Source organism: Mus musculus, chromosome 12 (assembly GCF_000001635.26).
Source record: "Mus musculus strain C57BL/6J chromosome 12, GRCm38.p6 C57BL/6J".
Classification (NCBI taxonomy): Eukaryota; Metazoa; Chordata; class Mammalia; order Rodentia; family Muridae; genus Mus; species Mus musculus.
This window is the reverse complement of record NC_000078.6, coordinates 71168953-71193856: the sequence shown is the minus strand read 5'-3', so window position 1 is coordinate 71193856 and position 24904 is coordinate 71168953. Positions and strand designations below refer to the sequence as shown.

Below are 24904 nucleotides of genomic sequence, written 5' to 3'. Positions count from 1 at the left end.
ACACATACACACACACACATACATACACACACACACATACACACACACACACACATACACACACACATACATACACACACATACATACATACACACACACATACACACACACACACATACATACACACACACATACACACACACACATACACACACACACATACATACACACACATACACACACACACACATACATACACACACACACACACACACACAAAATAATTGTATCTTTAAAGCTTCATATTTTTTTGTTGTGTTTTTAAATTGTAACATAAAAGTTTGGAGGAGATTGTCGAAATTTTTCTCAGTTACAAAGCTCAGTTCAATCTAGGTTAAAAGGACCATGACTCTGATTATAGAGTATCTTAAACACTGTCTTATCAAAATTAAAAGTTGGATATTTAATATTTTTCCTGTATTTATATCTAGCCCTCCCCCCAAAAATCTTTATGGTTGAAAAGTACCTCCTCTTGCTGTGAAACTAATAACTCCCGTTGTTGCTTAGTAAGAAGGGCAACGATGGCATCTTCATGACGCTTTTTGTGGGGCCTCCTAATCACCTGCCCTTCACTGGGAGGGTCATCTTCCTAGAGCAGACACAAAGACAACATCAAAAACGGCTATCATACAACTCCACTTTCTCAACTCTGACTGATGAAACTTTAGGAAGAAATGATACCAGAAGATGAGCTCACTATTGTCATGTAGCTCTCATTGCCATTTGACTATAATAAAAACATTTCACAGCTGCCTCAAATATATACAAACACTACAAAGCAATTTAAGTGCAAATGTATGACAGATCTTCTGTCTCACACAACTAAACTAGTGCTTTCATGACGTTCTGATGGCTTGAGTGTAGGGCTCACATGACATCCTGCTTCCCGTTTATGTAGTGCATATCAGGACGAGGTGTGGCAAACCAGCAGTCAAGCACAGGGGAAATGCTGCAACCTGGGCCACAGACAACAAAAAGCTTCAGAAACACGAGAGTCTCCACAGCCCCTCAGTGCTCTTCCTCCTCTGGGCGGACATCCGGCAGTCTAAACTAGGGGAGGCACAGAAAGCCTCATTTACGCAACACTTTCCCTAGGCTTCACTGTGCCTCAAAACACCTGTCTGAAAAACATGAGATGCTGTGAGCCTCCGCATCAGACAAAATGAATTTCCTTCTTAATACAAGAATGAATATGATTTAAAATTCATTAAAACAACAATTTCTTGCCTTTTGGCTATAAGATAAAGTATAGCAAATTATTTAAATTATTTTTGGATATTCTGTTTTAATGAAATACAGTTTATTAACTCTGGCTACACCTCCTAGCTGTGTAGGGTTAACGTACCTAACAGCACATGGTTTCAGTTAACTCTGGGCTTTCCTAGATTATATTTTTCATTTGCATTTACTATAAACTTATATACAGTAACAAAATTACAATTAGAAATATTCTCAAATGTAGAAAAAGAAAGGTTATAATTTTGTCTGGGTTCAGTTGATCAATTTACTTTAATACCAGATAAAGTTCTAAGAATAAATAACAATCCCATAGTGGTGTATTAAGTAAGCCAAACATACATGTAATTCTCTGAAAGTAAGATTACTATAATTATGTCTTCTCACATATTATTTTGCAACAGTGACTGTAATACAGGAGACTCAAATAATTACTTAACAAGTCATTGTTAGAAAATAACTGTTCAAACAAAATCTTCTCAGGAGACTTGTTTTTCTTTTTTTCTTTTTAAAAAAAAGACTTCCTGAAGCATTTTCCTACTCCTTTGTGAAACACTGCTTTGAGAGAAACAGCAAAGTGAACAATGCTTAGCAATGAATGGAATGCGCAGCAGAGCATAATCACCTTTGTTAAGTTACTTGGAAACATTTCAAAATGTGAAAAATTTCATCCCTTAACAGTTGTAAAAGAAAATTAATATGTGTGTATGACAGCTGTATCCATGTAAATAAAATCTCTAACATGATATCATCAATGCCTTTTTCTCATCTATGTGTGTATGATAGCTGTATCCATGTAAATAAAATCTCTAACATGGTATCATCAATGCCTTTTTCTCATCTGTGGCTCGAGTAACCAGGAATGACTACTTTCCCTGGATCTTATTCTTATTTTAGTGTTTTATAAAGAATTTATTTTCATTACTTTTAATTCATGTCCGTGTGTGAGTATGTGCACATAAGGTGCCCATGAAGTGCATAGGAGGACGTCAGATCTCCAAAAACTGGAGTTACAGGTGGCTGTAACCCACCTGATGTGGGGGCTGGAAACCAAACATGGGTCCTCTGCAATAGTGGTCCTCCTCTTGACCGCTGTGCCATTTTGATTTTTAACCCATTAAATTTATATACACATACATATTAATGCATATATACATAAATCTATATATCTATCTATATATCACAAACTACCACAGGAGACTTAGAGTACTTAAGATCCTGTTCAAGGCACTGCTGAAACAATTCCAGATCTCATTACCTAATTACATTAACATGTATTTTTTGACTATCAGAACCTTAGAGGTCAGTAACAATTTTCTGTTCATTCTCCCATTATATAGGATTATATAATTAAATATATAATGAAATAGTAAACAACCCTCTACTACTAGTATGTCTACCTCCCTCCCTCCTTCCCTGCTATCTTTCCTTTTCCTGCTAAGCAAGGTGGTGCAAAGTAGCTCTCAGCCTCCTCAACTGAGCCTCTGAAGTGTCTGTGACCACAGACAGGGATTTACAACTGTGCCTGGTCTCATGGTAACAATTCACTAACCTTTGTGTGTATCCCTCAAACAAGTGAAAACTCAGAAACTGCTCAACGGCAACTAGACATCAAGCCATTCTTGCAGTGGGCCTGGAGTCAGCTTCTCCTTACCATTTCAAGGGCATCCTGCAGAGTGCTGGATAAGCTGTCATTTATGTTCATCAGAAACAAGTCCCCAGGTCCTAAAAGCAGAAAGCAAAGTAGAGCAGTTAAGACAAAAAGGAGACATTTACTAAGAAATCTGCTCAGAAAACACAGGTGCTGCACTTAAACTTAAAGTTCAGTAGCAAAACTGGTAAAGTTCATATTTAGGTCATTATTAGATAAATTACTCAAAACAAACATAACAAACATGAGCTTTTTATTTCACCTATTTAGCCATCAGAATTATTTAGTTTTTAATATATGTCTGATTTGTCAAGACAAGGTATCTCAGGCTGGACTTGAAGCCTTCAGAGCTATCAAAGGTGTGCATCAGCATGCCTGGTCAAAGGTGTGCATCAGCATGCCTGGTTCTGACCGGTTTTAATAATTTGAATTGTTGTTATTATTTTGTGTGTATAGATGTTTTCCCCACGTATATGCCTGTGTCCCAAGTGCATGCTTGGTGCCATGGAGGTCAGAAGAGGGCATCTGACCCCCTCAAAGTGTATTTACAGACCGGTGTGAGCAGCTTAGAGCTGGCTCTCCAGTCCCAGACTAACTTCAAGGACCAAAATAGCCATGAAACCAAGAAATGGGCATCCCTACAAGTTGTTAAACTTCAGAAACGGGCTCCCCTACAAGCTGTTAAACATATTTAACTGACTGAAGTGAAAAGCTGTTTATTCTCCCCAGGAAGCCCGCTGATGGAATATTGCTAATCCTAAGGTGGCCATCTACCTCAGCATCCACCTGTAGACATGGTTTATGGACGTCATCAGGAAGTGCAGTCGTGCAGGGAGGGTGGTTACAGCCTGGCACGCAGTCTGCAACAGTCTAAATAAACGCCCCTCACTTAAGCAATGCCCAGTAGATCAACAACCACTGGAAAAGGGCATGATCCATGTGTGCTGGAACTGAAATACGTTTACCACACATTACTTTGTAACAAGTCCAAGTTTTACAAGAATATACAAACCGTGATCCTATATAAAGGTACACATCTAAGATGTATTTAGGTATTTGTACATGCAAAGACAAAAATATACTAACAGAATATATCTTGAGCTATTATTATCAAATTAATTCTAAAGAAAAGAATTCTGAGGGAGATTTCATTCTTCAAAATCAAAGCCCAGAAAAGTTAACCAACCTGCACAGAACATCTATCTATTAAACCATGTTAAATCTGGAAAGATAAACAAAAACATTTTTAAAAGAAAAGCTATCACTAAGGAGACTGCTTTAACTAACAAAGTCAATTACTATATGTCAACTCACTCTTGGTAGCCAAGTTTTGACCACAGCTAAATAAGATCTCCCCTTCAGATATATGCCTGTCTAGCGTTTCTGTTTCAGTGACAGTGCTCAGAGTGTTCTCCAGGGTGGATGAACCTGAACTTGGTACTCGCTGGAGGGAAGGGGCCTTGGTGCCCTCAGGAAGTGGTGCTGAGGGAGCTGGCTCCGGAGGTGCAGGCTGAGCAGAAAAGTCCACACTCTCAGGTTCTTCATTAGCCACAGACATTACACTAAGAAGAGAAAGGCACATTTTGAATTACAAATCACTGAAGGCCTACATCCATTCATATGCATAAAACCAGAATAAGGTCTCTTTTAGCACAGTGACTCCTGTAACTCGTTAGGAAGACTCCTTGTTCTGAAGTTGGGCTTTATCAGAGGCCACCTGGAAAGCTGCTCTAGCCACAAAAGGAATCAATATGGTTTAGTAATACAAACATTAACTGCGCACAGCATCTGATGATCTACACTGGAGAAATAATTACATATTTCATTAATAATCTGATGGTTTATTCTTATTTACTTTAAAGCTTTGGCAAACACAAGAGAATATTTGTAATTTTAAAATATTTAAAATGTACAAAAGTTATTTTTTCTAAAGAATAGATTGAAGCCATGAATGGTAGAAAGATGTCTGCAATCCCAACACTAATGAGGCCAGGGAGGATACCAACTAAACAACCACCACCTCAGTTACAGAGAAAATCGCAGGTCAGCGGGACTCACAACAAGCCCCGTCCCCGGCCCTTTCTATGCCACTTCTGCGCAGGAACAGTGTGAAGAGTGGCTCTGGCAGAGCTGCAGAGTAACAGGGAGTGCTCTCACTTACACCGCTCTTGGGTGAGGAAGCTCTTGAAGAGAGTTAGGATTCTCTTCATCCAGTGGCAGGTCTCCACTGTCCCATGGCTTGGGAAGTTCAGGGCTTGATAACTTCAACTTGTCAATGGAAGTTTCGGACAAAGTTGGGGTAAGAGCTGCTGCTGGAGGAGGGGTAGCGACAGGAGTGCGTGTTGGTGTACTAACAAGCATGACAGCAGGCATATCACTTCCTAAAGGTGAGAAAGAGAAAACAAAGACTCAGTCAATAGCTTTCTAATGTGATGACTCCTTGTTTTAGATAATACTGGCATTAAACAATCATAATGACGATGACAATGATGGCTTTAATAAGAACATTTCTACATTTATTAAGGTATAAAATGTAGGGGGGTGGAGAGATGGCTCAGTGGTTAAGAGCACCGACTGCTTTGCCAGAGGCCCTGAGTTCAATTCCTAGCAACCACATGGTGGCTCACAACCATCTGTAATGGGATCCAATGCCCTCTTCTGGTGAGTCTGAAGACTGTGACAGTGCACTCACGTATATAAAATTAAGTAAATTTTTTTAAAAAAGGCATAAAAATTAAAACCTTGAAAAGATGGCATTTTAAGACTACTATACATTTAAAGCCGTTTCAGCAGTTACTAAACTCCGTATTTTCAGAAATACTACTTTTCTGTGAACGCCTCCCTGCAGGGTTATGCTGGAACCTCATCCTTAACCCTGTGTCGCACTGCGGAGGGTGGGAGGGAGGCCCCTGTGAGCCACCCGGGGCACAGAGTCCTGCGTGGGATCAGCAGCTCCATGAGAGGTGAGGCCTCAGCCTGAGCCTCTGGCTCTCTCGCTGCTATATGACACCTTTTGTCATTCATGATACAGCAAGGCGGCTGTCACCAAAGGCAGCCCCTTAGTGTGACCTCACAGTCTGGAACTCAAACAAAAGAACTCTTAATTTAACTTATAAAATACCTAGTGTGTGCTATCTGCTACAGCACATAAGCAGTCAAGTGACAAGCAATTCCTTAGCTTCCTTGGGGAAAAAAAAGGCATTTACTAAAGACTACTAAGTAAAAACTACTTATAGTTACTAAACATAAAACTGAATTATAGAAATAAAAGTTTTAGGTTCAGGCAAGATGCCTCAGCAAGTCAAGCACTGTTAAAGTGAATGGAGAGAAGCAACTTGACCAAGTTTCCCCTGACCTCCACACACGTGCCATGAAGTACAGAGGCACACACACACTCTCACACACATTTTTTAAAGAAACAAGGTTTCCACCTTTTTCAACGCGTATCTCTTTTATAGAAGAAGCCGCATCTGGATCGGATTCACAGGGAGAAGAGTCTGGCGTTTTCACTCGCACGTGCTCCCTCACAGGTGATGGTGAGCAGGGGGGAGTGGGCTGCGGCGTCGCTACTGGAGCACAAACTCTTGCCTGAGACAAATTAGTGAAACAGAACACGTACGTTTATAATAACCCAAACAAAAATGATATCAAACAGTAATATGAACTCAATCCTACACCACACAGGACTTAAACCGATGGTCTAAGTGACAGTAAAAGAAAAGCCTTCGTGCTCTGGGGCTTAAATATTTAGTCGCCAGTATAAGACTGGCCCCAGGAAACTCTTGGGCAATTGAAATAACTGTCTGAAAGAAATCCATTATTGTCTTCTAAATCAGAGAAAAAGATTAATCAGACAGAGATGAAGATCAACCCCAACTACAAACTCAATGGGCTGCATGGTTGGCCAGGCAACAAAAGAGAAGCTGACTGGCTGACTGACTGGCTGGCTGGCTGGCTGACCGACTGACTGGGTGTTAAGAATAAAGGCACACCGTGTAAAAAGTAATGGCAAGTAAGAAAAAAGAGAGGGTACGGGAGGTGACCATCAGAGCCAGGTGCAAACAAGAAAAGAAGGAAGCATCTTAATATTAATGAGCCATATTCAAAAGGTTCCAAAATTCAAAGACATAAAAGGATAACAATAAAAACACTGTCTTGTTTCCTTTCTCTCTTGTTTCTTTCCTCAGAGTTATCAGGTAATCCTGCCCTAAGTCAATCACATGTACACAGATTTACCAATGGAGTGAGCTCTCAGGCCTAACTCCTGAAAGCACTGCTGTCATTCTGAGCAGACTCTGTGGAGCTCCCCTGTAGGACTGGGCTACCCTACACTATCAGCAGAGGCAAGGAGAATGCCTACTGTTCCAGGGCCTTTTGTGGGTATGTGGGCAATTTGTATTTCTTTTCTGTGAGGGAACAATCTTGTCATTTCCTTCGTTCATTTTAAGAACATTATTATCCACTTTAAAATGCTTTTATATATTCCATGCCATGTTGCTAACTACTACCTAACTTAAACTGATGGCAAGAGTCTACAACCATACTTCCCCGGACATGACCAGTATCATCCAAAATCATGAAAGATTATTAGAAATCCTGGAACACTGCTCAACAGGTAGCAAACTCTCACGCAAAAAAAAAAAAATACTGTATCTTTTCCACTTCTTGACTGTATATACATACAACATAAAAATCTGTTTATACACACACACACACACACACACACACACACACGCACAAATAAAATGGCCCACCTTATTCCTCATGAGAGGTCTGGAGGTATCCTTCAAGCACTGGTAACTGACTACCAACAATGATAAACTATTAGGAACTGAGTATTCACAAAGTTCTATAAGTTGTATGAGCTATTTAATCATCCATGAAACTATATGATGATGATGATGAAGATGAGGAGGATGAGGATGAAGACCTAGCATCATGAAGATGTCTATCCTTCCCAAATTATACAAATCAAAATTAGACTTATATCTATAAAATCTGGTTTTATTAATCATTTTCAGTAAACCTATAGAAATAACGGGCTAGGACACTTCGTACACATAAACGGTTTGCTTTGCTCACATTCCGGCCCTCCATCCCCTCACTCGGCCTTCCTCCCACTCTGTGCTGAGACCGCTGACTTTCCTCTTCTCACTGAGGATCTTTTGTACCTTCAGGTCACACACATATTTAGTATCTAGAGTCTACAGACACCTTCTTTACTAGTTTAAGAGAAAATGTATTTTATATACTTGGATTATTGTTTGTGTGATCACCATCACTATGTTGAATAGAATTTCTAATCTATCGTAGGAATGATACAAATCCAAAATTAACTCTGTTACCAACTTTATAAAACTCTGCAGCTATTTCTGAGCCTGTAAACCACAAAGATTTCTTTAGGGAATGCTGCTAATGCTTTTGAGGTAGAGTCACATATTCCCAACTCTCAAACTTTTTTTTAAAAAGAATATAATATAGGGCTGGAGAGATGACTTAGCAGTTAAGCGCACTGGCTGTTGCTTCAGAGGACATGGGTTCAATTTCCAGCACCCACATGGAAACTTATCTCTCTGTTCCAGGAGATCAGATGCCTTCTTCTGGCTTGTGTGGGTACTGCATGCAAGAAGCAGACAGACAAACATCCAGACAAAACACTCATATGCTTAAAATATTTTTTTAAGCATATAGCATGTATAGAGATAGACTTTAGAAACGTTCAACTGCCACCAGTGTGAAATACAGAGAGTAAATACAGGGAAAAAATGGTCACTGGTCACTGTAATACACTTGTAACTTTTCTGTAGATTTTACATTTTCTCCAAAAAAAAAAAAAAAAAAAAGGAAAAAGCTAAATTGAGTATGATAGCTCATACTTGAATCCAGTTATCCAGTTCAAGGCCACCCTCAGGTGCACAGTGACTTCAAGGCCAGCCTGGGGCTACAAGAAAGCTAATCTCAAAATAATAATAATAATAATAATAATAATAATAATAATAATAATAATAATAATAAACAACTAGGGAATGTTAATTACATCACCAAGGAATTCTATCACAATCTATGCTCTTAAAACATTAAGTTTAAAATACCTTCTTGTATGTAGATGTGCTAGCTTCTACATAGAATAGTGGCATTTTTACATAGATACTGAAGTGGGAAGGTTATCTTGAGCTTGAGACCACCCTGAGCTACAGAGACAGCTTGGACTATAGGGTGAGACTGTCTCAAGCAAACATAGATGGAAAGACAGACACACACACACACACACACACACACACACAGAGAATATCTAAGATATTCTCCACAACCCTTAGGTCACAAGGGAACGGAAAGTCACTCCTACCAACAGGTTAGTTTCAGTTCCTGAAAGATCACCAGGAACACTTGTGGCAGCAGCCCTTTGCCTCTCTGCTTCTCTGTCAGCTAACATGACAGCAATGGTCTCAGTCAGAGCTTCATTGACAAAATGGCTGACCATGTCCGAGTTCACAGGAACTCTGGCATCAACCATACGCTGGAGCGCTCCACTGCTTGTTCCTGCAACTAAAAAACAAGAACTTCAGATAATGCCAAGAAACATGGGTGCAGCCACACCTTACATCTTAAGATCTTAGGAGGCTGATAGCTATGTGTGATCGTGAAGGAGGCGTGAACACTGAGAAGCGAAGCAAAGCTACTGGCCACAAGAAAGACAGATAGCAGCTTAAATAGCATCCTTTCTAACAAACCAAGGCAGAGAAAAAAAACACAAGTAAAAATTCATGTAATATGCCTCCTTCCTCACCACACAGAAGTCAATGAAAACTATTACATATATACCAAATTTCCTCAGCTGGAAACAATCCTATTTCTTTTTTTTTTTTTTTCCATTTTTTTATTAGGTATTTAGCTCATTTACATTTCCAGTGCTATACCAAAAGTCCCCCATACCCCCCCCAACAATCCTATTTCTACTTCTGACCAAAACACAAGGATACATTAAGCAAGAGGCAAGCTCTCCCTCCCTCTAGCTCAAGGACACTGGTCGGTGACGTCGCATGCTGAGCCTCCTGAAGCTTCTACTGCAGGACTTGGGAAGTAAAAGTCAGGCTGTAAAGGACAACAGGCTATCCCAAGAGTGGAAAGACAGGAAGAAGAAGTATTTTTTAAAAAGGACATATGTGGTGCACATAAAACAATGCAGGCAAACATACACACACATTTAAAAAATTAAATAAAAAAGGAAGAACAGAAACATCTACAGATTTATGGCCAACTAGTTTTCTTTTTTTTTTTTTTTTAAAAGATTTATTTATTTACTATATGTAAGTACACTGTAGCTGTCTTCAGACACTCCAGAAGAGGGCGTCAGATCTTGTTACAGATGGCTGTGAGCCACCATGTGGTTGCTGGGATTTGAACTCTGGACCTTCGGAAGAACAGTTGGGTGCTCTTACCCACTGAGCCATCTCACCAGCCCGGCCAATTAGTTTTCAATAAAAATATTAAGATAATTCAATGGAGACAGGATAATCTTTTAAAGAATACTACAGAAATCTGAAATCCATATGCAAAAGGAGAAAGAATAAAGAAAAAATGAAGAGCGTTTTACATTCTCATTTTATATTGCATATAAAATATACCTCAAAACATACTATGAGTGTTGAAGGAGTCGTTGAATGGTAGAGTTCTAGCCTAGCCTGGGCAAGGGTCCTGGGTTCAGTTCCTGGGAACACACACAGACACACAGACACAAACAGGCACGCACGCATGCACAGATAAAGAAAGCCTTTATATCGCAATTAGATCCGGCTAGCCATCACTACTCAGCATATTCCTCTCAACAGGCAAATAAGAACCACAGTACTGCTTGGGATATCATGGTACCACCATTTGCAAGATGCTTAGCAAGTCCTAATAACCATTTATTTATCACATGACTAGGATAAATTAAAAGCTGCATTCCAAACAAAAAATTGTCAGCAAGTATTCTTATCAGTTTTACCATAGACCTAAACTAAAAGACAGGAAATATCAACCATCTGGTAACTGGATTAACAAATTATGATATATCCAGCAAATAATACTAACTTAAGCAAGAACATGATTGGCAAAATATTGCACTAGGATAGGCAAGATGATTAAGAGGTAAAAAATGCTTGCTGCCATGCCTGACTACCTGAGTTCAGCCCCCTGGAACCACAGTGGAAGGAGCAAGCCAACTCCTTCAAGTTGTCCTCTGATAACCAGAGCATACCGTAGTATACATGTATACACAGACAGACAGATACACACACACACAAACACACACACATATATACATGTATGTATGTATATGTATTTCTACAGAAGTATTAATTCATTTCCATATGATCCCTCAAATGGTCCTTAGTATTAGTTGGCCCTCCCTTAAACTCCCTTTCCCTCCCCATTCCTGTTTAATTTTCCTGCTTCAGTACCCTCCTGCCCTCCCTCCTGCCCTCCCTCCCACCCACCCCACCCCAACACACACCTCCACAGTGTTTTTTATTTCCCCTTCCTTGGGAGATCCTCCCCTCTGCCATAGCCCCTTTGTCCATTCCTAACCTCTGTGGTTATGTTATATGAATTATAGCATGCCTATCAAAGGCTTTAAAGCCAACATTCACTAACACAAAGACCTAGACTAGACAATATGGAGAGAGTGAGAGACGTTGGAACTCTGTCTCCATCAACCCTTGCCTCTCAAGGCTCAGGGGCTTGTGCAGAATAGGAGGTGGGAAGATTGGAAGAGCCAGAGGATGGTGACACTAAGAAAACTGTGTCAAGACACAACAGGACTGACACACATGAACTCAGAGACTGTGGTGACATGCACAGGGGCTATACAGATTCAAGCCAGACTGGATGCCAAATGAGAAAGAGAAGCAGGCACAAGCTCCCCATGTTAGGAGCCATCTAGGAAAGGCTAAAGGATACAAGTGACAATCTGGAGATGACACATCATTTTGAGTGGCTGTGATAGATAATTCTGAGTTGCAAGGATTGACTCTTATTGCTGATTATTTTAAAAATGATTTCCTGTCATTATTAAATTAATATAACAATTCCTAGTCGGGCGGTGGTGGCGCACGCCTTTAATCCCAGAATTGGGAGGCAGAGGCAGGTGGATTTCTGAGTTCGAGGCCAGCCTGGTCTACAGAGTGAATCCCAGGACAGCCAGGGCTACACAGAGAAACCCTGTCTCAAAAAAAAAAAAAAAAACAAAAAAAAAAAAAAAAACAATTCCTGGGCATTAGCCCACTGTATTGGGTAAATTTTCTGCAGATCAACAAAGATATACTCTTCTGTAACAATGCTATAAATTGATGATTTTATAATTATTCTATAGAATTCCTGTAGTATTCTATAGAGCCCTCTGTAATAGGAAAGCTGCAATTAGGGTTGTGTAAATCTTCACCTGTCATGGGCTCATTGCACTAGGATAGAACACAGGCTTGAACCAGATTTATGACCAGGGAAAACCTTCCTTCTAGGCTGAATGTAAAACCGTTACCTGATAACTAAAGGTCATGAACTGAGAGTGAACGATTTATTGTAGGTGCAAAGACAGAAGATAAAACATTGACTGGATTGATCTATACAAAACTCCAACTAATGAGCTCCTAGGCAGATGATTTGCTTCTTGACAAAACTGTGCTAACTTTGACATAGGAATTATCATTTTAAATTCTTAATAAACCTGTGGAGCTAGTGGCAGATAATGAATGCTAAATAAGACAACTAGTCTTTTTGTTGTTGTTGCTTTGTTGTTTTGTTTTTTTGAGACAGGGTTTCTCTATGTAGTCCTGGCTGTCCTGGGATTCACTCTGTGGACCAGGCTGGCCTTGAACTTAGAAATCTGCCTGCCTCTGCCTCTGCCTCCCGAGCTGGGATCAAAGGCGTGCGCCACCACTGCCCGGCGAGATACTTCTTATTCAATTTTCAATTTGAACTTATGATTGAACTTGTCGTGAACTTTGAAAAAAGATGCTTAGAATACCATGTGATCATGTGCCTTGAAAAAGTACAAGAACCAGGAACGATAACAATAAGAGCAGGAGCAGAAGGGAAGCAGAGCTGAGCAGTGCACAGCACAACACAGCAGGAGCAGGCAGGCTTCTTCTCACCATGAGACAGCCAGTTTCTTCTTACTCACAAGAACAGGGCTTTTTTATAAACAATAAAAAAGTTGTTTTTTCTTTCTCTAATCAATAAAGATTGAAGTGTATTTTTCATCCAGAATGAGTGTGTTTTTTCTGCACTGGCGCCTGCTCAATGAAACCTGCTCATGGGGACTTTTGTTCTAGCCACCAAATACAAATACGCATTTGAAGGAAGATGTGTGTGTATGTAAGTTGATGAGATGGTTGTGCCCAACAAAAGGTGAATGTGTATAAGAATGTGTGTGTCTATGCATATTGGTTTGTGTAAAGGTTTTTCTATCTGTGAGCATGACTTTCTTTTCCTGGTTCACTAAAAGTTAACTGTTCCACGCTTCCTTCTTGTCTGGCCAGCAACAGACAAGGTTTCTAGGCAAGAGAGAAAGGAAAGGAGCCTTAGCAAATCCTCTACTGAATTCCCTGTTGCTGTACATGATATGTAAACTGCCAGAGAATATACTGTAAGTTTATAATGTAAGAGTTAAGTTTACCACTGCTTATTCAAGCAACAGAGAATTATAAATAATAAGAGAGAAAAACTTTCCCCAGCACTTACATGAAGCACAAAACAGTAATAAAGAGTTAAGTTTTTAGCACATAATGATGCACAGAACAGTGAAAAGAATGAAGTTTTTAGTACACAATAGTTAAAGAATTAAAAGGCTGGAAATCACCAGGAAGAAGAAGGAAAGAGGAATGGCTCGTTTAACCACTCAGAGAGAACTTAAACCCTCAAGGGCTGGGCAAAAGCAGCAGCATCCTGACTACTGAATAATGCATAGTCTAGTGAGTAAGAAAGACGTGTCAGACAACCGTACTATATTGATACCTATTATAAATGTGTGCTGATGATAAATGGACTTTGGAATCGACTAGAGACACACCTCTGGACATTCTGTGAGAACATTTCTAGAGAGATTTAACTAGGAGGAAAAGACCCACCCCTATGTGGCTGGCACCATCTCTTGTACTAGGGCTCTGGACTTTACTCAAAAGAGAAAAGAGTTAAATATGAGTCAGTTATGTCTCCTAGCTTTCTAAGGATGCAATGTGTCCAACTATATTATACTCCTGTGCTTTCTGAGTGACAATGTGGCCGGCCACAGCACACTCTCACTGGTCCCAAGCTTTCTCAGTGAGGAAACAGCCAGCCACAGCACACTCTGACTGGCATGTGTTTCCTACCACAATGAACTGCTATTCTCTCAAACCATCACATAAAATAAATCTTTCCTGTATAAAGTCCCCTTTGCTAAATATTAGGTTGCAGCAAAAGAAAAATAAAAGGAGGTGGCAGAAAGCTGTTTTAGTGGGTAAAGGCACCCAGCTGATGACCTGAGGAGCTCCTGGAGCCCACGTTGTCTCTGACCGGGGCATGCATGCATACAATATTCTATTGTTCCTCCACAATAACACATATGTATGTATATTACATAATATATTTTATATAATTTATACACAGACACAGACATTTTTCTGTGGAGGAACAATAGAATCCTAGAGAATGGGTCAGCAACCCCAAAGCTGCAATCTGTAAAAACAGAGGGAAAGGAATACTAATCTCATCTGCAGAGGAGCAGAAAGTGAGACAGCCAAGGATACAGAAATCCTCAGTAACTAAGTGGCAACAGGTTCCCTCTGACGTACCAATGTCAGAAGCTGACGGTTCGCTCGCCTCACTTACTGAGACACTGGCATCAAGTCTGGCCTGTTGCTGGAGTGGAAAGAGCCCAGAGATAATTCTTGACATTATTTCTTGTTCTACCCTAGAAGTATAAAGTTAAATACACCTGAATTTGGTTAAAAGTATAAAATGTTTGCTATATCACTTTAAAGAATAAGCTGTACTCATAGATGAACATGCAAAAGCAGCCTTCTGGAACTTACAGCTGGAAGGAAGAGAACTTGTCTCCTTTCCAAAAGGACGAAACTGTCCTTTTGGGAGGCAGACAATGAAATCAACCTTGAGCTCTTCGGCCTGACAGAAAGCTCCCTGCACTCACCCTAGGTAAGCACACCGTTTGTGTTGACAGCTGTGAGTGGGCTTCTCACTCGGGTGAGCGGGCTGCTTCTCACTCGGAGCACACATAGCTAACAGATCAGACCAAAGCTCCAATGACAGTCACTGAGCGGAGTCTGGGACTAGGCAAGTGCTTAAACAGCATCCTTAAACTAGCCATCCGCCGCTTTAGTTGTGAGTTTATTAAAGTGATGCAACTTGATTTAAAATTTTTTTTAAAGACTAGAGTCTCCTGCTCTCCTCTCAATAAAATCATAAACACTCAAACTGCTAAGCAGGGTAAATTTTTTCCTCGAAAAGTAAAGAAAAATGTATTTCATAAGTCACTGTTTGGAAGAGGAAAAGAAAAGCAAAGAGTAGAGTAGAAGCCTCGTTCAATGCATTTCTTTAGAGTAGCGGATAGTCATATCAAAAATTACTGTCATAGAAATGGTAAGTTTTTACTGTGGGAAAATCAGAAAATTATTATTTTTTTAATTCACAGGATTCAATTCACTCATAATCCTAGATTCAAAGGTAAGTAGTTAATTACTTGACATATATTTCCAATATCTGTTCAACACAAACTTAATTGACATATATTTCCAACATCTGTTCAACACAAACTTATCTTAAGGTTTTCAAAGCTAAGCGTATACTGTGTCTCTGGCTGTACTTATACCTCAGGATACTACCTTTCACTCTCACTGAATATTCTTCTAAGCTATTTCCATTTTTATCTGCCCTTCTGATTTTATTCACACCAATAGAATTATAAACTTACCACTGAATTAAACTATTTTCCAATGTTTCTTTTCTCTCAATTACTTTATCTAAAATATCAGTAGTGGGATGGTAAGCAGAAACTACAGGAGGAAATGAAGGACCATTATATTTTGTAGGAACAACTTTAACACTTCTGTTAAACTCCAACATTGGTGCAGAGCATTCAGGAATTTCATCACGTTTTTCTTCTTCCTGGTAACACAATGAAAACAAAACGATTATCTTCAAGTATCTGTTCATGTGGCAAGCATAGACAAAGAACTCAGCTGTATGAATTAACCAACATTCACAAACCAGCCAATAACCCTTTTCCTTAGGTAGTATGACATTAAATATGCCGTACATATTACACTTGTCCCAACACAGACATGAGTTAGACAACACTGGAGAACATGTATTTTTCATAATCTGTCCTTTTTAAACTCAGTGTTCAGGCTCTGGGTATGGTTCAATGGTAGAACACTCGTCTACCCTGAGTTTGATTTCACATCACCAGACACAAAACATTAAAATATATATATATATATAAATTTTGTATCATCATGAAGCTAGAACACCTGGGGAGCATTGAACCTTATGAAATATCCAAAATTTTATGAGCTCACAAACCACCACCCCCAATAATCCCAAACATTTGTTCACCCTGTCAGAACCTGCAATTTACATTTAGTTTATCTTACACATAACTTTCATCATCATATCACATCCCAAAGTAATTGCTCTGGTTTTTTTTTTTTTTTTTTACTTTTCCTTATGGAAAATGTTACATGTTTAAAAATAAATAAAGTAATGCTTAGGTACTACAGATTTTATATAAATGACTTGCATGTACCTAGTCCCCAGCTTCAACAATTATCAACTCATGGTCAACTTTGCCACCTAAGTTATCCACCATCCATTTTCTCTTTCATAATCATTGTGACCTAAATTACAGATATAAATTTATCTATAATTAAATAAGCACCTCAAAATTATCTAGTCTCTTTAAATATCACAGCTCATCAATATCCTGTGAGGAATAGAAGAGACCCTTGTCACTCAGCCCCAAATCCACTGTGAGTTCTGTAGTCGCTCCTTCCACTTGAACTCCAACTCTATTAAACAGCAGCAGCATTAGGGCTATGAAGACAAAGAAGGAGCCTAGCCTCAAAACACTGCACAGCACTCACATAGGGAAACGCATCTCCAACACAAAGACAGTGCCTACCTCTGCATGGTCTAAGGATTACATTTTATTTCAAGTATGTGCTAATTCTGTGTGTGTGAGTGTGTGTGTGTGTGTGTGTGTGTGTGTGTGTGAGAGAGAGAGAGAGAGAGAGAGAGAGAGAGAGAGAGTGTAAGCATGTGTTCAGCATGAGAGGTCAGAAGAAGTTGGATCCTCTGCACTGGGGTCACCACGTGGGTGCTGGGAACTGACCTCAGGTCCTCTCAGAGCCTCAATCCCTATTCAGTGCTGAGCCATCTCTCCAGTCCCTCAGTTTTCATAACAAAGTCAAAGAAATGTGAGAAGTATTTTCGCTAATGCTGAATGTCTTGTTCATAACATTAAAATAATCTCGTATGTGTCTCCATTTTTCATGTGGTTTATGTTTCCTGCCTTTCTTTCCTGCCTTTTCATAACTGACATCCATACAGGATTTCCCTTGGACTTCTGACTATTCATAACTTTTCCCCGATACAAACCTAACTTTGCCTCTGGAAATCAAGAGTTAAATGTAATAGATTGGACTGGAGGAAGGGAAGCTGGAGAGATGGCAGCAACAGGCGTGTTCCAGGTGGGAGACAGTGGGCTAGCATTAAGTTTATGACAAAAACACGACACTACAGGGAAGAAAAACAATTAACAAACTTCATAACCTTTAAAAGAAATTTAAATAAGCATATTTAAATTTTAAAGTCTATTTAAATCAAAGTAAAGTCATGTTTCTCAAACTTAGTTGTAATAGTCAAAATCCATTCAACCACCTGGAAAAGTCTTTGTAAGGAAATGACTTTCTATGTCTCTAAGCTTTGTTACCTGAATAACATCGATTACTTCATCAAAGTTAGTTCCTGGAAGGGGCACCTCTTCTTCATCCACCTTCATAAAGTCTGGAGTCTAAGGAAACATTTCAGAAAGTTTTACTGCCTTCAATTTTAAAACATATAATTTCTTATATTTTCCCATACACTATAATCTTAATATAGCCCTGCTACTTTAATATTCTGTTCAGAAGTGATTTAATTAGTAAATGAGATACAGGTCAGTCCTCAATCTATTATCTCGTCATTTCAAAAATGATAAAAATTTATATATATATATATGTATGTAATTGTTGTTGTTGTTATTGTTGCTGCTTTGGTTTTTCAACACGGGGATTCTCTGTATAACCCTGGCTGTTTTGGGACTTGCTCTGTAGACAAGGCTGGTTTAGAACTCAGAGAGATTTGCCTGCCTCTGCTTCCTGAGTGCTAGGATTGGAGACATACGCCCTCCACCACCTAGCCAAAAATTATTTTCAATAAAAATATCTTTTTTAAATTATCAGGGTAATATGTTTCATACCTCCTAATTCCTGAACTCAGGAGCCTGGGGCAGGAAAAGTCCTGGAAGTTTAAAGCTAAAAGGGCTGCTCTGAGTTCTAAGATAGTCTGGGCCACAGTGAGAGACAAACACAATACCAGTCTGACATTTAATCTACAGCAACAAACACAACTGCGAAGAAGCTTACATTTCTTTATTTTATTTTGTGTATCCACAGCGGCATCAAAGCGTCCGTGTGGAGGGTCAAAGGCTAATACAGGTCAGCTTTCTCCTGGTATCATGTGGGTCTTAGGGATTAAGCTCAGGTGCTAAGCCTTAGGCGCAAGTGCTCTTACCCACTGAGCCCTAACTCCGGACTGCAGTGAGAAATGTAAAGAACTATCAACAGGCTAGTTTTACACCCTGAAGGAAACACTTCCACATGTAGCTCTGTAAGTATATACATTCACTGACTCACAAAAGACAGAAACAGATTCCGATCATTTTAAAAGTAAAGAAAACCAGGGCTCACAAGATGGCTTTACCTGGCTTATATTTGTCAACAAGCCAGATGACCCAGTGTGATTCTGAGAACCACACGTTAGGAAAGAACTCCTGAAAGTTGTCTTCTGACCTCTACATTCACACACCCATGCACATGCATTACACACACACACACACACTCCCCAAATAAAAGTTTTATTTTAAGTTAAAAAGAGACAGACTGGAGTGATGTCTCTCAGGTTACAAGCACTTGTTGCTCTCAGAGACAGTTTGGTTCACTATGCCCACACCAGGCAGACACAACTGCCGTAACTCCAGTTTAAGGGAATCCAGTGCCCTCTGGCTTATATGGGCACCTGCATGGGCCTGATGCATATAAAGCCGCACACAGGCCCCCACATAATTTTAAGAAATGAATAAGTCTTTTAAAAATCTTAATAAAAGTCAAATTATATTCAAGTTCACTATCTAGGCCTTACTATATAAACTCTAATTACTAAAAATGGCATCAAAGTTAGTTCCTGGAAGGGGCACCTCTTCTTGCTGAGAACAATTATACATAATTCAAAATATATTTTTGTTATCATACATGTTCCAATAAACTCCTAAGAAAAACAAAATTACTTATAAACAGTTAACTAGTTCGAGTGGGTATGAATTCCACTTAGGATCAATTCTAACACAGTGCTCAGAATCATGAAAGCTTTATGAGCTCGGTCAGCCCTGCTCCCCTTTGACAGATCTGACTGTGTCAGACCAGGCTGGCTCAAACTCACAGAAATCTTCCTATCTCTGCCTCCTACATGCTGGGATTAAAGGTGTGAGAACTGTGCCCGACTGATTCATGACTTTGGTTTCTGGTTTGCTTGTTTTCATTCTGAGCTGAGGTCTCATCATGTAGCCCTTATGTTGCTGACCTCAGATTCACAGACATTTGCCTTATTCTGACATCATGTCCAGCAATTGTTTTTTATTCTTAAGAACTATGAACTCCATGATCAATTTGATATATTAGATACCAGAGATATGTTACAGTGCTATTTTACTGTAATAAAAGTCATATTATCATTATTCAGAAGCAAATTAATACAAGAAAATGTATATTTTTATATGTTAACAATGTGACAAAATATATACTACTTATCAGTATTATAATCCTAACTCTGGATGGGTAAAAACACTTGCAGCCAAGCCAGACAACCTGAGTCTAACCCTTTCACATGTGCTGGAAGGAAAAACAGACTCCCCATTAGTTGTCCTCTGACCTCATGCCCCATGTGGACTGTGGCATGCACACATGTGCAGGTGCACACGCACATACACACGTACACACATATACAGACACACACAATAAGTAAATGTATAAAAATTTCACATTCCAATTTATAATTTTCATATAAATCAAATATTACCAAAGACACAGAAATTCTTCACCTGTGAAAGTCTCACAATTACCATGTTACTCCAAAAATTGCCATGTCCTGAATATTTATAAAGATCTCAAAGCAACGTCTTTAGAAATTTGTAAACAATGTAACCCTCATTTCGATTTTACCATATGCTGAAATTATTGTTACATATTATGACATACATAGCTATGGCTGTAACTCTGTAGAACAGGCTGGCCTCAAACTCACAGAAGTCTGACTGCCTTTTGCCTCTCAAGTACTAGGCTTCAAAGTATGAGCTACTGCATCCACTATAATACATTATGATATGATAAGAGCTCTGCATGGAGTAATAGTTAATGCTATGAAAGAACTCTGAAACCTACCTGGATCCAGGTGTGCAGTGGAGGAAGAGAGGCTTCTTTGGGACTTGGTGGAGAGGAAGCCCCGTCAGTACTGCTGTATGAAACGCTATCAATATCCACACTAGGTAATATCTACAACAGAACAGAACAGAACATCTGGCTTGCTGTTTACCACTATGACTTAAGTAACTATCAAAAACAGACAACAAAATATGCCCTTCATATTTTTATTGTCATAAACAGATACTTTGAATTATGAAAGCATATTATACTAAGCATTTAAAGGAAAAAAAAAACTGATAAAATTCTATCTTAAGATAACTTCACTTCCATGACCTATACTCGTCTCTGTTTCCCACCCGTTTAAGCAAGTTAAAGTGTTCTCAACCCTGAGTTTTCATTGTTTTTAGGTCATAATACCTCCTCATTCTCCTCCTCCTTCATTTTATTTTATTTTATTTTATTTTATTTTATTTATGTTTTGATCATTTGAGACGGGGCTTCTCTGTGTGGCCTTGGTTACCCTGAAACTCATTCTATCGTCCAGGCTAGCTTCAAACTCACAGAGATCTGCCTGTCTCTGCCTCCCAAGCTCTAGGATTAAGGGGGCGCCATTATTACCTAGTCATATCCTGTTTCTCTGCAGACGTTATACTTTTACATAACTGGGTAATATTAAAGGATTTTCCATTCCTTATTCAGCCATTCCTCACTGCCAGTGTCCCCACTGTCACACCTAGATCCCAGTATCTTCATATATGCAGGGTTTTCTTCTCAAGCCTTGAGTTACTATAGCATATTAGATAGATTTTGATGAACTTCTGGGCCCACAGAGCATGAATATTCAATACTCTTTGTAATTACTGGTAAAATCCTATCCAATTTCTGTTTACATCATCAAAAAACATAATTCTAAGTTTTATCCAACCATCAACTAAAATGAGCAGTTTTATAATAGCAATAATTACATGGGAATATATTATCCTTTTAAAAAATTTTATTATCTTAGCTACAAGGAAAACTTACATCTAATTTCCTTATTTTTAAATATACTTTTAACCCTCCTGTAGAATCTCACTCATGTACCTGGACAAAATCTGGACTTAGATCTATGTTTTCTTATGGCATAAAGATGTCTTTGTATTTAAAAACAAATCCTTTCCTGGGCTCTTGCTTTCATTTATTCTCACTGAAGCCCCCCTTCCTTTGTAAGGTTCTTTGACATACAGAACCTTTAGATTTTAGATGCAACCCTCCTTTCCTTTATTTACTGTATTTAAAGTATCTTCCCCAAAATCCAGAATTTGCTTCAGTTTTAATAAAAGTCAATGAAATTATGTTCAAATTTTTATGGTTTTGTTTTTTATAATTTCAACTAGCCAATTTGGAGCTCATTTGCTACACAGAAAAACTTGAAGCATAAAACTAATCTTTTCTTATGTCATTAAGACAAATACAACACACATTTTTTTCCTTATAACAAATCTCTACCATGTATACATTCTTTCTGAATAATAAAGCTGATTCTGAAATCCCACTGCACTGGTCTAGTAACCAGCGTGGTGTCTCATAACCTATGCTGCTTGGCCCTGAACCTGACCTGGGGTTAAGGATGACCTTGAACTCCTGACCTTTCAACCTCTACCTCTCCAATGTTGGCTCAAATAAGCCAAATGCCCAGCTCATAACAAAACTCTTTTCTAAACCCTTTATTCTTCCAGATATCAAAATTACCCTAAAGTTCAAGAAAAAAAATCTCATGTTTATTTCTAACAAATAGCATTTCACTAAAATTGCACATTAAATTGGAAAGAGCATAAACTTGAATAGTTTTTGTGTATAAAAATGGGTTCTTTCTACATTCATTCATGTCCTATGATTGGATAAAGTTTGAAATAATGACTATATTAGTCACACCTTCCATTAACTATTGCTTCTTTTATTGTATGTTTTGGTTTATTTATTCACTTATTTATTATTGAGGCAGTGACTCTCTGTGTAGCCCTAACGAGCTGGCTAGAAACCTGCTAGATGGACCAGGCTGACCTTGAACCTGTGGCAATCTTCCTATGGCTACTTTCTGGGTGCTTAGACTACAGGTATGTATCATCTACTTGTCTGTTTGTTTGTTTGTTTGTTTGTTGTTATGGTATATGAATGCTCTGTCTGTACACACATATGCATGCCAGAAGAGGGCATTGAATCCCATTACAGATGGTTGTGAGCCACCATGTGGTTGCTGGAAATTGAACTTAGGACCTCTGGAAGAGCAGCCAGTGCCCTTAACCGCTGAGCCATCTCTCCAGCCCCACATACCTTCTTTTTAAAAGTTAATTATAGCGCATTGTTCACCCATTCCCCGCTCTGTGATATGGACACTGACTTAGGAGGGTAAACACTGCAGAGCAAGCATAGCGACACCACATTACCACCAGGTCACACCAATAAAGCAGTGAAAGCAAGGTCTTCATAAAGTTAAGCAATGAACTGTGGGTTCTCATGGCGTAAATGGGTTTCCGCGCTCTGTTGGGTCTGCTCGTGCACCCTGGCATACCTGTACAGAGAGCTGGGGAGGGTCCTTCTTCTCTGATTTCATCTCTACAATGGCTACGTTGGGTTTCTTGACTCCAGCGTTCCCTTTTCGAGATGCCGGAGGAATAGAAGTGGTCACAGTCACGGGGCGTGGCTTGTTTACAGTGACTCCAGCAGGTGGCATGGAGTCACTATTGCTTTGGGTTTGTCCTATGAAATGTAGGGCACAGAATGAGTCAGCTGTTTCTAACATAAAAGGAAAAATCAAATTGACTGCCTGGATCTTTGTGACTGGTCTTGCTCACAAAAGGAAAGAGGCATCTTGCAATTTCCTCGCTCCTCACCACCACGGTCTACACATGTGCCCACCATGTCAGTCTCTTCATTATTTGTATGCAATTCCGACTTCACATACGCTATCTTAATGCTTAAAATAAAGGTTAGTATCTGCCTATTAGAGCATACTCTATACTGTCAGGTCTCATTTCAAAAGTTCTGCTTGTTTTTTATATTTTGAAGTAAAGACTAAGGAGCTGGACATAGTGGCCCAGAGGGACAGTCATTTCAAGGACCTCAAAGCCTCAGCCTCATGGGAAAACGGCAAAGCCTTCCCCTGGCAAGGCTGAGGAAAGGTCAAGGGCTGTTCTCCTCCTCCAAGTGGAAATGCAGACAGTTTGTGGAGAAAATATCCACCATAGCTCTCTCCTCCCATGTCCCCTGGGTGTATCCTCCACTACAGGGATGGAACAAATCAAGATTAACTAAACCTGTCTCCTTGTTTCTCTGTATGTACTAACCCTTCCTCTTTATTGAGGTCTATTCAGTAACCCCAGCCTCTTAGTTCAACTGTATGTAATAAACAGGGAGCCTCCTAGGTGTAGAGGTCTCTGCATCACAGCCCAGCCCACTGGATCCCAGCTTTTCTGTATATGCCCTCTGCCTGTCTTCTCTTCATTCTCTTGCTGGGCCAGTCAGGCCCAAGTCCCTGAGGCTGTGCAAGGACACAGCACAAGCCCTTAACTCCAGCACTCAGATGCCTAGGCTACATGGTGACTCAAGGTCAACATCGTCTAGTATGAGACCCTGTCTCACAGACAGACAGACAGACATAGTAGTCTTCATTTATACTAACAATATACTCCCAGAGAAAGAAATCAGGAAAAATATTTCACTCAAAATAACTCCAAAACATTATGTGTTGAGGAATATATTTAACCAAAGTGAAAAGGCTTCTACAACAAAAAAACTTCAAGATATTAAAAAGGTAATTATAGAAGATGCTGATGATAGAAAGATATCCTGTGCTCTTGGATTGGCAAAACTAATATTGTAAAAATGACTATTCTACCAAAATTCATTTCAGATTTAAGGCAATACCTACCCAAATTCCAGTGTCATATTTCACAGGTTGAGAGAAGACAATACAAGAATTCATTTGTAACTACAAAAGATCATGAATAGACAAAGCAATCCTATGGAGTAAGAACACTATGGAGATATTACTATAGATTGTCCAATCTCAAATTATACTATAGAGACATAGTGATAGAGACAGCCTGATTGATCCTAGCATAAAAATAGACAGGTAAACCAATGAAATGGGAGAGAGGACCCAAAAATAAGATGGCTATGCTCACTTAATTTTTGACAAAGGAGGAAGCAAAAATGTATGTGGAAAAGGACAGCCTGTTCAACAAACAGTTCTGGCAAAGCTGTGTTTCTACAGCAGAAGAATGCAGAATGCAGAAGAATGAAATTAGATTTGTAATTTTCACT

General features: G+C 39.2%; 1 protein-coding gene across 7 annotated transcripts in view; it reads right to left on the bottom strand.

Annotated features, from left to right (window-relative positions):
* Positions 1-24904, bottom strand: part of 2700049A03Rik (RIKEN cDNA 2700049A03 gene) — a 173117-nt gene that overhangs the window by 116108 nt on the left and 32105 nt on the right. For 5 of the 7 annotated variants that reach the window (NM_001163378.1, NM_029818.1, XM_006516365.4 and 2 more), the window contains 11 exons: positions 23151-23338; positions 20618-20728; positions 17854-17934; positions 15835-16028; positions 14699-14817; positions 9235-9434; positions 6320-6476; positions 5050-5269; positions 4203-4450; positions 2892-2962; positions 468-590 (listed from right to left, as the gene is read on the bottom strand). In NM_001163378.1, the coding sequence (NP_001156850.1) occupies positions 468-590; positions 2892-2962; positions 4203-4450; positions 5050-5269; positions 6320-6476; positions 9235-9434; positions 14699-14817; positions 15835-16028; positions 17854-17934; positions 20618-20728; positions 23151-23338 (1712 nt within the window). Of the gene's footprint in view, positions 1-467; positions 591-2891; positions 2963-4202; positions 4451-5049; positions 5270-6319; positions 6477-9234; positions 9435-9825; positions 9961-14653; positions 14818-15834; positions 16029-17853; positions 17935-20617; positions 20729-23150; positions 23339-24904 lie in introns of those variants that run through there. The other 2 variants (XR_001780505.2, XM_006516366.4) reach the window with 2 other exon arrangements.